The sequence below is a fragment of the Sprattus sprattus genome (assembly GCF_963457725.1).
Source record: "Sprattus sprattus genome assembly, chromosome: 14".
Taxonomy (NCBI): Eukaryota; Metazoa; Chordata; class Actinopteri; order Clupeiformes; family Clupeidae; genus Sprattus; species Sprattus sprattus.
Genome location: NC_137912.1, coordinates 31,738,490 through 31,756,484, shown reverse-complemented (window position 1 = coordinate 31,756,484; position 17,995 = coordinate 31,738,490). Strand labels below are relative to the sequence as shown.

General features: G+C 39.3%; 1 protein-coding gene across 4 annotated transcripts in view; it reads right to left on the bottom strand.

Moving 5' to 3' along the window:
• The window catches only part of kmt2bb (lysine (K)-specific methyltransferase 2Bb), a 104,636-nt gene extending 87,891 nt beyond the window's left edge, over window positions 1-16,745 (bottom strand). For all 4 annotated transcript variants that reach the window (XM_080851058.1, XM_080851059.1, XM_080851060.1 and 1 more), the window contains exon 1: window positions 16,430-16,745. In XM_080851058.1, coding sequence (XP_080707184.1) covers window positions 16,430-16,735 — 306 coding nt within the window. In that variant the 5' untranslated portion in view covers window positions 16,736-16,745. The remainder of the gene's footprint in view (window positions 1-16,429) is intronic.
• Window positions 16,746-17,995: the final 1,250 nt, after the last annotated feature.

Here is a 17,995-nt window from a genome sequence, read left to right as displayed (position 1 = left end):
ACAAACAATTTATGCCCTTTTAAACAAAACAAACTTGTAATTGTAATTTTTCTTTTGTTTTCTAACTGTAACTGTTTGTTTACATGAATAGCCTGGCTTTATTAAACTGGGGCATCAACAGTTGAATGCTCTCTCTCACAAACAAGCGCTGTTAAAACGCACAAGCGTACACAATAAGGCCAATAAGCATATTTAAATTAAAGGCACCCAGTGCAACTTTCGAGGCTTAAAAATAAACATTAAATTTCTTGTCTTTTTTACACGTAGTAAGTTTCAATAACTCCATACCATTACATATCGACATTCAAGGAGCAAAGATGAGACGTCGTTGTGTGGTGAGAACTGATAGAAAATCAATAACAACAACTATCGCCACCATTTTCTTTATTTATTGGTGCCACCAATAAATAAAGCAGGATTCCAGTCAATGGAAAAATGGCCTCTCCCCACTGGCGATTGTTGTTGTTTACGATTTTCTATCAGTTCACCACACAACGACGTCTCATCTTTGCTCCTTGAATGTAGATATGTAATGGTATGGAGTTATTGAAACTTACTACATGTAAAAAAGACTAGAAATTTAATGTTTATTTTTCATTGAATGTTTATATAAAGTTGCACTGGGCCCTGTTCGGCGTACAACTGAAGCTAAGATAATTAATTTAGCTCGTGACACGAGATAATATAGCTCGCTAAATGAGAACAGGTCAAGCCTGTCTGGCGACGTGCGCTAAGATAAAAAATCCTCAGGTTAAATTGTCCCAGGCTAAAAATTGCGCGTGCACGTCCTGCTTCAAAAGGCAGGATAGGTCAATCACCAAAACCATGATTTTCTTTTCCCGAACAAAAGTCTAAACTCAAAGAAAAAGTCTCATTTTTTTCTCCACTAAGGCAGGATATGACCATGAACGCGTTATGAAGAATTCAAGACCATAATCATATCAAAATTCAACACTGCCGCGTCTGTGACAGCAATATAAGAAACTGTCTTTAGGCTGTCTAACCTGTGATATGTTTTCCAATGTCTAATATGTGACTCTGGTGCAGTGGTTAGAACTCATGGATTGCATGCTACAAATCGCTGGTTCGAACCCCTTTGCATCCCTGATAATAGTAGTTTTACATCTCCTTCTAAATAGCTTTGAATAAAACCGTCTGCGAAATGACTAAATGTAAATGTAGTAATAAGAAATTCAATAAATTGAAGCAATGAAAATATATTGTGTGCATTTCTCTCTTCTTATCATGCATCCACCTTTTCTACAAAAATGATATGCTGTGAAGTAGACGGAGACAGACTTTATTAACCACTGCTCAAAAACTAGACACGTTTGCAAAACTATACGTTTGCAATGATGTAAGTTGCATTTGTTGATGACGTATGGTTAATAACATCCAGATTGTAGAAGGGACAAGATCTTAAACAACTTTCGCCAATATCTCTGTAATGGAGATGGGTTATGTGCTGAAATTTCCTGGGATCAAAGAAAACGTTCGTATTCATGTGCAAACTAAAAATCACGTCTCAGGCTGAGCATGAAAGTTATTTCGGGTTTATCAACTGTACCAATGTCTCAACTTCACTAATAGGCTACCACTGTCATATAATTATGAGTGCTTTGTTCTCTGCATCGCCGACATTACAAAAATGAAGGCTGCCACTCGCAAGAAAGTGAAGATATTCAATGTTCTACGGTGGTGTATGCATTAATTATTCCTTGTCGGGTGGATCGGTAGCGCTCATACAAGAAGAACTCATCATGATGGAAAAATGGATCTTCTTGGCGATCGCAAAGAACTTTTCCTACGCTAATCAAACTATAATATGACTCCTTGTCAATGGGATCCCTCCTTTTGGCGTGGGTGTGGCAAGTTTAGCCAGCTAAACTTTGGTTAGCCTGTCCTGCAGCAGGTTAGTGCTAAGCGATTGGTTACCATGGTTATTAATAAACAGGGTTCCTACAGGTTTCTCCAAGTCAAATTCAAGACTTAAGACCTTTTTAAGACCATTTAAATAAAAACTTAATACCTATTTCACGGCCTATTTCACAGACCTACCGGCAAAGACAAAACATTTTTTTTTATTTTTTTATTTCATCATTTATGTATCAATCAAATGTGAAAACGTGGACTGCACTTACGCTACAACACCATAGCACAGACACAGACCACAGACAACAAGCCAAACAGAGGCGTGAAAAATCAACCACAAAAAGTTTGACTAACGCTGTTATGTTATTTTCTATCTTTTTTAAGTTAGCTAGCTACCAATTTTATGCTGGGGTTATGGGGAGTATAAATAATAAACAATGAACTCAACCATGAACAATGAATTCAACTCAACTGTGAACCCCCTAGGAAGGTCTGGGGCATGATCCACGGGGAGTATATTTAATATAAAGTATTAGAAAATGTTTCACATTTTGATGTGCAATGCATCAATCTGGTGAACTTTGACAGCAAAATGATGAGGCTAGATCTATGAAGAACGTTGTGCTGTTGTAAACTATTTTGTGCTCTGGTAACAGTTTAATCATAAACATTCCTGTGTTAAATGTTGCACGGGCACAGGCCAACCCAACCATCACTGAAATTTTGTAGACACTATTATTTTACGTCGTTTGTATCCATAGAATATATAATGTATGTGTAGAAGCTATTTAGTCTTGCTGATCTGTCATAAAAACCTCAGTGAAAAAGCAGATAGGGGAGGCAAACGTAACCTCTGTATGCGGGTGGAAGGCAGTTTACATCCAATCAGGTGCTCTGGGAGGCTAATATGGCATCCTGATAAGACATTAAAGCAGAAACAATCAAAGAACTCATGAGTTCAATGGATACCAGAATTGTGAATGTATTATCAAAGAAGGGGTCCTATATTAACATGTAACTTGACCTGTTAAGATGTTTTTGATTAAAAAAAAATTTGATTTCAGTAAAAAAGGCCTTCTAATGCTGCAAATTCAACAAATTACAATTTTTAGTTCTTTACAACCTATAAAATATCTTGAAACTCTGAGACTTGCATAATAATTTGTTCTGTTTCTCACTGTTAATATACACCTACCATTACAATTATAGATCACACATTTCTTTGCAAGTGGCCAAACTTGGCAGGGGAAATTGGCAGGGGTTCAAATACTTATTTTCCCCACTGTACATTAGGGGTGTGTTCAAAATATCGATACGGGGATACATCGTCGAGGGCCTCTTTACGATGCGTGTATCGATACGGAGGCATCAGTATCGATACTTCACGTGCAACAAATCCCTACCGCTCATCAAATTCATGAAACTGCATGACAATTGCTCCTTGCTATGCGCATTTCAGCCACACAAGGCGGCAGCGCTGTAGAACTAGGCGGCAGCGCTGCTGACAATAGAAGAAGTGTGACCTCCAGCCGCTTCAGACAAAACTAACATGGAGGAAGGCAGTGGGGAACAAATATTTTCGCCCCCAGTAAAGTTGAAAGCTCGCGTTTGGGAGCATTTTGGATTCCACAAAAATGAAAAAAAAGAGCTGGACATGACACACCCCGTCTGCAAACACTGCGGGCAAAAAGTTAAGTACTCTGGCAACACAACAAACCTCCATCTGCACATGACGAGGCATCACGTTGGCATCTCGGAAACTCCGGTAAATGCTACAGCCACAGGGACACAAGCTAGTCTGACGGCGGGGTTGAAACCGCTGTGCCTCGCCTGTTTTGCACTACAGTTTTGTTACAGCCATGTTTCAAGTCAACAATTTTCAAAGGCAGCTGTATTTTTACAGCCCTGTTTTTAGTTCATGTTTTAAGTTTATCACAAGCAATCATTATTTTGCCCTACAGTCTTGTTAAGGCTAGGTTTTAAGTTTACTTTTACCAAAGGCAGCTTTATTTTGTACTACATGCTTGTTAAAATCAATCTCTTTTTGCACTATGGTCTTTTTGCACTATGGCTAGGCCTATGTCTTAAGTTTGCTTATTTCAAATGCAGCTTTCATTTGTACCACAGGCATGTTAAGGCCATTTTAAGCCGTGTAAGGTTTAATGTTTTAAAATGTTTTACTTGTATCAAGCAATCTCTTTTCACACTACGGCCTTGTAAAGGCTATGTTTTAAGTTTACTTATTTTTAAAGGCAGCTTTATTTCTGCACCACTTCCTTGTGAATGTGTTTATTACATGCACTACTAGAGAGTACTTGTTGGTCTACTGCAAAATTAAAAAAAAACTATATTTGGTTACATATGTCTGTTTCTTTGTACAGCGTCTACTTGGTTCCTGTGCCTGCCTGCATACTTTGACCCATCATCCAGTTGATGGTATAATTTGAAAGCAGAGTCTCTGTAGAATCCACATGAGGTGACAAATATTTTATGATGTACTGTCAAGGAGTTACAGGCAAAAATTAAATTATAGTTATAAGCCTAAAAGTTATAAGCCTAAAATATCGGGATACGTATCGTATACGTACGTATCGCATGTATCGCGATACATATCGTATCGCGACCCCTGTATCGGGATGCGTATCGTATCGCGAGGTGGTTGGCGATACCCACCCCTACTATATATCTCCATACCTCCATTTATACACACAAGATAACATGTATTACATCTCCTTCAATGGAATTCCATAGCGACACTCATCTCCAAATAAAGCAATCACAATTGGACCCGGGAGCCGTTTCGCTACGAGTGGACTCGTCCCTTAAAGCAACAGGTAATGACAGAGTCTTTAGCGTGTGGATAGGACAACTAGCAAAGAGGGATTGTGTGGGATTAGTTAAGAGATTTAACTAATCACAATTTTAAGTACTTTTTAAACAGTACTTGTATGTATTTATTGGAAAAAAAGTTATTCTGCTATTATTGCATTTGTATGATACTGTGGTGTGTTTTCGAGAATCCAGATGAAATTCATTGCAGTGAGAATCAGTCGACTGAATTTGCACCCCCACTGCAAATGATCTTTAGCATCTTTAGAACCAATTTCCATTTGTTCAGTATACCACCCTCAAGCCATGGCGTATGAAAGTCTTCACCCAGCATCATCAACTCTCGGTCACAACAGTCACAATAAGCACACCCTCAGTTCAGCTAGGATGGGAGTTAAAAACACTTTTGGGCGGTTGAAAGGACTGTGGTGTTATATAAAATAATATTGACATTAAGATGATGCCAGATGTACTTGCAGCTTGTTGCATACTACATAATGTCTGTAATATTCACAAAGACTCAAATTCTAAACCAAACTTAAAGCAAATCAGTGAGTTCAATACGATGGAGAGATAGACAGACACTGCCACCATCCATGACACCTTCGCACCGAAAGCTGCAGGTCATTTGGTGTATTCTGAACATTGTCAGTAACATACACAGACTGGGGGTCAAGCAGGAAAATATCCTACTCCCTCTCCATGTCTGCGTGATTTAAACACAGGCTGTGTGACTGCATTTGACGGGAGAGAATTACAGGACAGAAGCGTTCATAGCAAATGCTGAATCAGTTGCTGTGCAGTTACCAGTTATCAGTAGCTCGTGACATTTAGGAGTCGGTTGGAAGAGCGATGCCCTCCTCCTTCTCATGTTGCACCATAAGTCTTTGCATCTTCATGCTTCTATTTCAACACATGATTGGTAAAGTGTGAATGACAATGTACCCAAATCTCTGGTTTAATTTCCTCCTGCAGGTTTAGGAAAAAACGATTCTCTACCACGGTAAGTGGCTGCATATCTCCGAGTATAAATTTCACAACACAATTTGGTATGTTTTTGGCATGTGGCGAGTCAGTTGGTAATTTCTTCCTAGTGATCATATTTTCCACAACTGTAGGTTGTACACAGGCTTTTAGCTAGGCATGCGTCCGTGCGTCTTTTGGACGCACTGTTCTAAAATAATAAGAAATTGGACGCAGTACTTTTAGGCAGACGCCCTACAGACGCCTTAAGTTTTCGTCCCTTTTTTCACTCAGTCAAACTTTTTTTAAACGTGTTCACAATAACTCTCAACATTGTTCAAACGTTAATGAGCGTAATCACGTTGTAACACGTAAAACAACAGTTTACCGCTATTAGGGGTGGCGAGCCGCATGCAGCTCTTTGCCGGCTGACGTGGGGCTCGGCTCCAGCGCGAGTGCTCACTGACTTTTCCCTTGGTGTACAGAATTTTCATATTGTAAAATAAACATCTAAAATGCATATTTTGCTCGAAATACAGACAAAAAGCTGTCCGATTTGAATGGGGTATCTATTCATGTATATTGTGTCATCACGCGATCTTGAGAGATGTCTTCAAGTAACGTTAATGTTCCAAACATGAAACATTCTAATGTGTGCACCCAGTCGCAGAGAGTTACTACTAGCCAAACTAGCAGTAGCTACTGAAAGAATGCCATGGATCCAGCAAAGCGTAAAGCTAAACGAAAATATGAAGATAAACACTGCACGTTCTTGCCTGAATGGAAGGAATTATTTGCGGAGCGAAATGTAAAACCCCTCTGCTTAATATGCCAGACGTCACTGTCGCATTTTAAAGCCTCTAACTTGGAGCGCCTGACAGCGCCTTCTCTCCACACACAATGCTAACATATAGCCCAGGAGTTCCTAAAGGCAAAGAGCTGTGCAAGCACAAGGTACATACTTTGAATTGAAACGTCAGTCAGAGAAACAGACTCGGCTTTTTTTTTGTTATGAACGAAGTACTCTGAAACTGTCACGTTGGCATCGTATCATTTGTCATGGAATATTGCTCGAGCAAAAAGTCATATAGTGAGGGAGTTTGAAAATTGAGCAGAGGATATCTGACATTAACTATAATTAGCACCTATCTCAGCGGATGTCTCCAATATTTTTATTTTTGTGCCATATTTTAAATCTACATTTGTTAACTTCTCTTCCTAAAACCCACTAGAGGACACTATTTAAAAGGTTATTTTCAAAAAAAAAGGGAGGCAACTGCTTTGATTAGGCTCTTCTCCAGGCACAGTCTGTTTCAATGCTTTGTTTTGATCACAGTCATTGCAGAGAAGGAGTTCTCACATAAATATATGGAGGCAAAGGGTATAGCTGCTCCTAAGCTTTCTCTCCCAGGTCAGGGTGCTCCTGCTTCACACATATCCAAAACAAAATCTCAGCGGATGTCTTCAATATGTTTATGCCATATAATACATCTAAATTTGTTAATTTATCTTCCTTAAACCCACTAGAGGACACTATTTAAAAGGTTATTTTCAAAAAAAAATCTTATGGGGGAGCATGCCCCCAGACCCCCCTAGTTTTGCTGGGTCACCGGGGCTTCGGCGCGTTAGGTTCAATTACAAAATGGACCCCCCCTCAAAAAATCCTAGCTAAAAGCCTGGTTGTACATGTGTACTTCCTTACACTATAGGTTTCTGCATTTCACTATGATATCTGTATATGTGAAATTAGAGTGGTCGTGTTCCCAAAAGTATAGAAATTCAGATTTGCACCTTTTGCACACCTTTTTTGTTGTATTCAGGTATTGCCAGCTCCACCAATGCAGAATCCAAAATGACCATTAACGTTGCTTTGTTTGCCCTTTCCCCAAAACTCCCATATTTTTGTCTGCCATAACATTAGGCTACTTTCCCTGCAGAAGGATCATATACCCAGCAGCTCAAAAGCAGAGAGGTGAGCAAGGTTACCCAGTAGGGGTGTCACAATACCAAAAATTCAGTAGTCAGTACACGATTCTCAATACCAATTTCGATACCACGGTAAAAAACATTTAAAAAAAGGATTTTCCAAGATTCCATGTACTTGAAACATGAACTTCTTTATTAAAATATGTGAAAATAGCAAAATGTCATAAGACATACAAAACATGTGCAATATAGCATAGCACAACATAATAAAGTGCAATTAATGGTTAAAGTGCAACAACTAGTCACCCCAGACACATTCCAGACTACCAGGCATCTTTTCAAAAGGTAGCCTACTGTGCAAAAACAACAACAGTGCAAAACAAAACCGTGGATATAACAGGGCAGCCATTCAGCTAACAAGATGAACATGAGTTTTGAGCTTCTTAAAGGACGTATTTGATACAAAATATATCAAAATGTTCAGTGTGGTCGCGGCGAAATTTCAGAAATTTCAAATCGTCTTGTACATCGGCTACATTGAGTCTATGGCATCGAACAAAACCAAAAAATTGGGTAATCGTGTTTTGTCAAACCAATTGCATATTTATGTGTAACTTTATTGAACTAGGACATTCTGTGAATTTCCCTAGTTTAGTCATGATACTTGCAAGATACATGCCCTCTTTCTCTCTCTATCTAATTCTAACCAAGGTAGGCTATAGGCCAGGGTGGGAAATTTACATATTTTTTAGGGGGCAATTTTTTGCCCCCACTTACTGAAATCCAGGGGCATTTCACAAAAAATTGGGGGCACTTTTAGAAACTTGTGAAAAACATTTAACCTTTGTTCAAAAATAATAAACACACTTATTTAGGCTTAAAGCAGCAATACGGAATTCTGTTCCAAAACTAGTACCCTAATTACCTAAAAGGCATGCAAAAACCTTGTAACCACCACCAACAGCCCAGCTGACACTGATAGAAGCTTGCCAAAACACTAACTGGTGTCTTATTGCAGTATACCTGGCATGTCATGCATGTGAAAGCTTTTCTTCAATTTTTGCAGGGTGATCCAGCCCGTTACACAGAACTAAGGTAAACGTACCTATTAAGCCCACGTACCATATAAGCCCACTTGTGACTTCTGAGTCAAATTAAAACAAAACTACATCACCATTTTTGCTGGTTCATGGTTCTTCCAATGAAGCTGCTTGTTACATAAACTATACTTTTTATTGTAAGCCAATCAGATGTGTCGATCTTGAGTTAACGAAGCACATGTGCGACATGTGCCTGCTGCTCCCAGGAGAAGACACAAAAAAACTTCATGTATTTTGATGCTCTGAAAAAAGAACATTTCTGACGTACTTCTGCTCCTTCTTTTGGTCAGCACTCATTTGTTATCAAAAATTAAGAGATTAGTGCTTTAAATAAAACATATGTTAGAATTTTACTAGAATTAGACATATATATTTTTTAAGTGAAAATATGCATATTGGCATACTAGCAAACCGCTCACATGCTGCATCAATACAGTTGCTGCATAGCATTGTTCATTGCAATGGCATAAAGCATGATAAGCATGTAAAGTTTACTTTTTTATATGCAGAATATATTATTATACTATTAAATTGATAATATATGTGTGTATTTATCTTTATTTATCTTTTACCAAGTGGGCTTAAAGGGAACACTAGCAAAAAAATCACACCATTTACAGCGGATGTAAATGAGTATAGCTAATTACTTAAATGCATGATCAATTAATTATTTTCATGTTATGTTAGTGCAGCATATTAATGGCATTTAGTTGTTTCTTTAATGTCATGTGTGTAGAATAAAATATTCTGACTTTTAACCAGATATTCACTGATGTTCCCTTTAAGCCCACCTGCTCCCATTAAGCCCAATTGGCTGTGTTTCAATGGAGATGTTCTCCCATTAAGCCTACTTGGCTGTGTTTCAATGGAGATTTTCTCCCTTTTGACTTTTTAACCATTTTCTTGCCTAACTTTGATCTCACCTAATTACTGAAATTGACTCATTTATTAACCTTAGAATATTACTATTGAACCAGGAAACTGTCTTTCTTTCAGTCATTAGGTCTTCAGATATCTAGATAAAAACAACTGCACTTTCAACCAGCTGTCTGGACCAGAAATTTTGGCCAGTTGTAAATGCCAACAGTACAATGTAGGATAGAGATACAGACAAAATGGCAACACATATTGAAAGATGAAGTATTGAAGATACATTTCCATTCTAATTTTGATTTTGTTCATGTATAGTTTTTTGGCTACATTCCCAAGAAGACATGTTGTAAGTTGAGCTTTTTCTGTGTTGAAAAGGCTGATCACGCATAATCACGCCTATTTCAAATGCCATTTGCAGGCCAAAGGAAAGGAGTAGAGACAAAATGAAAATAGCTATTGAGAGCTAAGAGACTACATATTTCAATAGAACAAGTTTGGATTGTTAGTACTTTTAATATATATATGTATTTATCAACAAATCATGAAGTGGGCTTATTTGGAACACCCATGGGCTTAAAAAGTACATAAAGTACCCATTAAGCCCATGCCAGACTTTTGACATATTTTGACAAATTAAACAATATAAACATTGAAAATTGGTATAAATTAATTCTTGTCAGTTCAAATGAGACATTAGACTATCATTTTAACTAAAATGTTCAAACTTAAATTTAGGCGGTATATATTATTAATGTCTGAAAAGCAGATTTGGTGGGCTTAATAGGTACGTTTACCCTAAATTGTAAAAGAACCTGAATTGTAGACGTAAACTGTTTGTGTGGTATAATAATAGAAAATATTCGGCAATAACTGCCAGCTTGGTCATTGTCGTTAGTAGCCTAATTAATTTCACAACAACAGCCTCTGATCATTAACGGAAAATACACGGGATAAAAAGAAACAATTTCTTATTTTATAGTTCTACTTTTGTTGTTGTTGATGATGATGTAATGGCCTTGTAACATCATAATAAGCCGATGGTAATCTCCACAGCCCCACGTAGAACCATGCAGGTAAAGGTGAGTCGTACGATCATCCGATTAGAAAGGGCGTGTCTCTCGTGAAGTTGTACGAGGTGAGTTGGTTAAGCATGCAAAAGCCTTAAGACTATTGGGCATTAATCTACAAATTCAAAGTGTTTGCTTAGATTTTTTGAACAAAAACCAAACACACAACGTAAATTAGACAATCATATTCACGTTTATTCTTATTTCTTTGTGGTTATGAGTTGTTTTTAGGGCTGCAACTAACGATTATTTTGGTAATCGATTAATCTATCGACTTTTTTTCCGATTAATCGACTAATCTAACGATTATTTCCATACATTTTAAAAATGATTCAAAATGTTGGAATTTGAATTTCAAATGTATTTGAGTAACAAGTTAATACAAATGTTATCATCATAATAAATAAATTAAATAGTAATACAAATGAAGAGTGCAAATATGCTTTTAAAAGTAAAGAGAAAGTGCAAATAAAGTTTTAAAAGTAAAGAGAAAGTGTAAATAAAGTTTTAAAAAGAACTCAAAATAGCAATCAAGCCTCTGCAAGTGCAAAATAGCTGAGCTGCAGGTGACTTTCAAATTCAACATATGAAAAAAAAAAACCCACAATCTTTTGTTTGAAGATTGCTAAGTGGAGGAGGTTAACTTTCCAGAACAAACGAAAATACCGGCTACTCTGATAATTCACTGATTTACCACATTGCACTTAACATAACTGAAATAGCGTTAGCAAGCATTCTCCATGAGACGTTCTGTTTTCAAACATGTAAGAGTAAACCTTACAATAAGTTATAGATATATGTCTACGATAATTGCTGCTAGACTCTTACTGTTCTTATGCTCCCACAGCCCATTCTCTTTGAAATACTGAAGTAGTACTTCTTAAACTACTAATAATTGACCATCAGTAAGAAAAATGACAACTTTTCTGTTAGCCATATCTGATATGCAGCAGCTGCTAAACCAAGCTTTGTTTATTGTTTCCATGGTAACATGAGCCATCTCAGAATAATTCGCTTTTCGCAGCTATTTCGCAATTCCGAATGAAAAGTACCGGTAGCTCGGTTAGCGTCTGCCAAAAAAAAAAAAGATAAAAAAGAAAAAAACGATTGTTAATAGTTGAATAATGAAATGTAGTAAAAACAACTAGAGCTGCAACGATTAGTCGACGAAATCGACGACGTCGATTGTGAAAAATGGTCGACGCGGATTTGTATCGTCGACGCGTCATTATTAATATATATTATATGATGCGTTCTTTCTTTTTTTATAATAATAACACATATTTATGGATTTTTGTGTTACCTTGAATCATGTTGTACCTACCATAGTAGGCCTACAGGAAATACAGTTAAGACTAGTAAGTCAGCTTGCAAGCAAGCCTTTGTAGCTAACTCACCATCAAAGATAGCTAACATTAAACTAGCTTAACCAAACTAAATCATTTCTAAAAGTATTATTACCAGTTATCATTCACCGTAGGCGATGGCGTGTTGCTTGGCGCCTGGTGACGAAAGGCCATGTGTAGCTGTATGTTTTCGCTCCCCTTGATGAAGTCAGCAAAAAATTTGCCTGTGCTGGATTTACAACGACTTGGGCAACTTGTTGTCCACAAGTCTGACATGCCTTGAAAAAAAAAAATCAGGTCTTTTTCTCGTTGTCATCGTCATCCTCCACCCCAGGCCTAACTTAAATTTTTTGACAGTCGCTGGGTGTGTGAATTTTATCTTTTAGAACCTGAGATGGTGACAGAGACTGCGCTGATCCTCATTTCTCCTCACTCTCGCAGTCACAGGTCTGATTAGGAAGCGCTCTAAATATTTTTTGTTAGAACGTTCGGTTCTTCACGCAACAATCAGTCAAGGCCAAAATTTAGAACATTTAATGGCAACTGACCGGGTCATATAGGCTAAAATTATGGGGGCCTTTTTTGCCCCTCTCCTAGTAATTTTAGTTTATTTTTCTGAAGAACACGGTAGCATCGTTTGCATAATGTTCAAAAGTAGGGTGACTAGATGCCCTGTTTTACCCGAACATGTCCTCTTTCCAGACCTAAAAAACGCGTCCAGCAGGGATTTGCAAAAGCGTCCGGGATTAAGCCTCGTCGGATCTTTGTGTTTCACCAACTAATATTACGTCTTTTGGAAAGGGTATCTCCGTTACATTGCACCTTTTTGCGCGTGCTCTCATTGGTCGACCGCCTTCCCAGTGTTGCCAGATATGATAATTATCCTCCAAAATGAGCCTATGATATGATACGCCATTTCCAGTCTGGCAACACTTCACACCTGGCCTAAACTAGTTTCATTGTTTACAATAGTAAATGGCAGATCTGCGTGTGAAAAACATGTCAAAACTTCCAGAAGAAGCGCAGCACCGATTCTAACAGCTGGCACCGGCGCTCATGGCACCTACGGTGCTTCAAAAAAATGGGTATCGTCGGTGTTTTGTTATTTTAGTACCGAAAGGTACCGTAAGTATCGTACCGTAAGTATCGGTTCTCGTGACATCCCTATTACCCACTAATACCTATGCAAGACTCGGGGCACCCTAGTGGTCTTGGAAAGCTATTATTCCACACTACATCAAATGGAAGGAGAACTGAATGGAAAGCACACATTTAGCATCTCATTTAAATGCTGGCTAATTTTAATACATCAATGCCTCAAAAGCATATTGACAAAATGCAGATCAATAATCAATATTGTTTATTTGTCAACATCAATAAAGCCTTCTTTGGCAAACTGAACTGACACAGCAAAGAATGACTTAGGCAGAATCTTGATTCTTCCCATTGCCCCTTTTTCTTTGTCTTTGTCTTTGTCTTGACCCTAGCACTTGCAAGTGTAAGGGCCAAGGACTGAAAACTTTCCCCTATGAAATGAGACGCCACTCGGTTTCGGGTACGTCACTTGGCATCCCTGGATAATACAGGATGGTACATGTAAAGCACAGGTCGATGTCTTCAAACAAGTGCTGTCATAGATATCAAACGGAATTTGCGGATAAGTTATCTACATGCGTGACTGTATGAGCTATGAAACTAGCAATTTAAAAACTTTCAATTATGGTTGCAAATATACGACTGTATAGAGCACAAAACTAGACTGTCGTAATTGTTTTGTGGACGGTATGTAAAGCACGGATCGATGTCTGCAAAGCAAATGCTGTTATTCACAGATATCAAATGTAATTCGTGGATAATAAAGTTATCTGTACACATGCATGGAGTCAGGCTAGTCCTAGCAAGCTACCATATAATCCTATGAAGTGGTGGCATACGCGTTAGCTGTAACCTAAAACTACTGTTTGAAAGCTTCAGTTAAGACCTACAATACTCTGCATCGTTCGTGAAGCACATTTCAGATCAAACCGAGTCATTATAAACATATAAAAAGTTGTGTAGATACTTTATTCATGTAAAATATTCCTCACTTCAAGCAGCCATGTTTTTTTGAAAATTCCCGAGCTGGTTTCGCTGTGTGCTCTGGGATAGCCCTTGGAGGAGCAAGTAAGGTTTCCGATCATCTTAACTCCAAGGGCCATCTAGCCCTCAATCTTATCCCTTAATCTTGATCAAATTGGGTATTGAGACACCACTAGCTCTCACATGAAAGCGCAACTTCAAGGGTAAGGGGGAAGATAAGGAGCAAGGGGAAGTATTGAGATTGGGCCTTAGGCCTACCCTGGTTTAAGGTTGCATTTACGAGGATGTTATATCAAGCAAACCTAGAGAAGGCTCTGACCACTGATATTTCAGGTAGATTACACCCTCCTCATAAAAATATAACAATTTGATGATCACCATGCCGTGAAAATCTAAATATCTATTATTGACGCTACAGAGGACATGATAAAGGCTTTGGAGGGTGGAGCTCAGACCAAAGATTCACCAGTAATGAAACATGATCGGCTAAAATCAGTTTTCTCTCTTTATTGTCACACATTCATGACTTACATTTTGTTAACCATCTTGATGCTCGTATCAAACGTCACTGAAAGTGTATATTAAAGAATACAATCACAGCTCAAAACTGGGGTGGCAAGGCAGTGTCATTACGTTGGGACACTAGTGCACACTGCCGCGAAAGTAGATCCGCCCCTGCCGCTAGACATATGTTTAATTTTTTTCATGTTCAGAATTGATGTTATGGTCAAAGATCAAAATGAATACATCAACTTGTAGGTCTGGTGGTTCCTGAAGACAACGATCAAGCCAAGTTAAAGTCCCTACAGTGGTAAAGTGCCTTAAGTCAAAGTCTGGAGCACTAGTGTCAGCATCAGCAATGGGAATTTAAAAGTATGAACATTAACATCGGTTTCTAGTAGCTAGTGGCGATGTTCTATGTAGCAGTATGGTCCTGAAGGGACGCTGTTTCATCTGGCGGTGTACTATATTAGCTGTATATGGTTGAAATGACAATTATGCAAGTCCACAGTTAAGTCATGGCCAGAACACAGTGCTGATGAATAAGGTACACACTGAAACAACATATGCTTGATCAACAGCCAGTGAAAGCAGCACTTTCAGTATCTCTGAAGAGGGAGAGACGTGGGTGAGTAATGATTGCTGGGGTCTTGGTGAATGCTATTCACCCATAAATACAGCAACTTACATGTTCTGCACCGAATTATGATGGCTTCTGATTTAATACTGTGCAGCTGATGTGTTAACGAGAAATATGACATCATACACGATAGTAGGTGAGGGCTTAGCATGTATTTTACTAGTCACACTAGTGCTTGCTTAACACATAACCTTTTGTAGCATTTAGCTTATCTACTGAGGGGAAAACTTTTCTATTGGAAAACTCTTCATTACTTGCCCTAATATTTCCACCTTTTATTTTTTTGTTTAATTAACACCGTCTCTGCATTTCCTGCATACTGACTGTCACAGTAAAACATTCATCGTTGCACGGGATACAGAGACTTAGATACACCTGACATTACCTGACCAGGATAGCCTGGTACAGAGATGTATGTAAGCCATCGAACAACACCAAGTTAAAGCGATCTAAAATCGGCATTCCGATGTGGTGCTCATAATGGCATTTTCTTTATACCGAAAACAAAATCATAGTCATGCAGCTGTGGCGATGTGCTTTCCCTCCATGAGCCAGTACTTCCAAGCACTCCACAACTACACCACATTGCTAAATCTCGCTAGTTAATGTTACCATAGCTAGCTAACCTTACCGCTTGCCATTGATAATAATGACAACATTTGTCCAAGAGAAAACATCAGAATATCAATTTGACTTTCTGAAACACCAGGATAACCAGCTACACAAATGTAAACTCAGTTGAGGCCCGTATAGTATCTTACTTACCACTTACAACAGTGGATATCCCCACCCCCTCCTCCTCGATATCACGCACGGCTGGTCGCTTTGCTTGCTACATTAGCTTACTTGCCACTGGAAATATTGCATGTTTATTATATTGCAAACCCGATGTTGAATTAAGTTACCCTTATTTAGCATTGTACCTTCTAAGATCGCAATGATGATATATTGCGAAAACCCATGAGGGGGGCGCTTTCCGTATCTAGCATTAGCCTTCTGACGTGAAATACATTAGCAACTGCATATTCTTTGTTGAATCCCCACCGAACAACCTTTGGCTAGCGCAGGGCTAACTGGCTGTTGCTACCGCACAACATTCGCTAACGACATGGTAGGTGCGCATTTAATCTCTGATCACAGATGACGAATTCAACAACGTAGATAAACACACATCATGAACAACGACTAAATCAAAATCATTTTGGAGTAAGGTTCTATTCACAGTTAACTTACTTCTTCGCTTCCACTTGAGCTGTACCCAACCTCTCCTAGGCTCTTGTGGCTTGCTTCTATTCCCAGCAAGCGCAGATGAGACTGGTCTTCGTTCAACCCAAGTGCCAGGCAGGAAGGCCGCAGGCCTCCATTCGGACTGTCGTCAGGTTCTGTCCTTGACCGGCTTAACTGCCATCGTCTCTCTGATCGCAAACGGCTACGAGATGAAAATGGTCGGCCGGGAAACCGACCTCGAGCTGCTGCCACACCACCTGTGACTCCGACAGTTGGCACAGTAACGGATCCGCATCCCGTTGCCGCCATCATTACTCCAACAACAACACCGATAGATGGCAACTTTGGGGTGAGACGAGAGGGAAGGCGCGAGGTGAGACGCCACAGAAAATCCACTGCATTCTGGGTAGGATAGTTTTTTGCGTGACAACCAAGAACATACGTTGCTGTTTGATACGTCACATAGAACTACAAGACCCGCCTCTGCGAATGGTAAACAAGTTCGCATTGGTAATCGGGCACACTTTACCATAGGGCACCCAGGTAGTGGAGTTCGACACTTTGGTTCGCAACGCAAGAGAAAGTTAATAAATATCTGGTTCTACTGCGGTTTGAGTTCGTCAGAACATGGCGTGGCCTTGTGTGCATGGGTAAACTTGGAACACACATGGTTTGTTTCTTCATAAGCTATGCAACCGCTGTGTTGTTCTTGTTAGTTTGATTCTTGAATAGTGTTCGGACTCAGAAGTCTACTCACATGTATTTTGATTCATTTGTCGCTCTAGGCCTACTCTCTAAGGGCTCAGATACACATACGCGTTTTTGTAAAAACGGTACGCGAGCAAATGCATTGATTCCTATGGTACGGCGCGTTTAAAGCGTGCGCCCCTTCTCCACTACGCGTTGCGTCTTTGAAGCGATTTTTAGGTGTGAATAGTTGAAATATTCTCAACTTTCCAGCGCAAGGCAAGGAAGCGTACCGCTTTTGTTTTGGCCGCCGCACTTTGCCAAGGCGTTACTGAAGCGTTTCTGCCTGAAAAAAGACGCATATGTGTATCTGAGCCCTAAGGGTTGAAATACACATAAGGGTATGCGCCTGAAAAAAGACGCGTGGGGTAAATATCACCGGCTGAAAATAAATAAAAACAAAAAATTGTGAGGGACGTTTTTAAAAAGCGCAGCACCAACGCCTTTTTGAGTTCAATTTTCTCAACTTTTTAGAAAAGCGCTGGGTGACGTGAAGCGCCTTTCTGACAGCAGACCAATCAGGACGAGGAGAGTAGGTAGGCTACGCGTGTACCTTCCCAGTAACCTACTACCTTAAATACACATACGCATTTTTATAAAACGGGACGCGAGCAAATGCATTGATTCCTATGGTACGGCGCGCTTTGCGTGTGTACCCCTTCTCCACCACGCGTTGCGTCTTTGTAGCGTTTTTTAGGTGCGCTTAGAAGTTGAACTATTCTCAACTTTCCAGCGCAAGGCAGGGAGGTACGGGTGGTGTTCGGCCGTAGCCACCGAGGTTTCATTAGGCAACAACACACAAGGGATTATCCCTTACCTACCCCA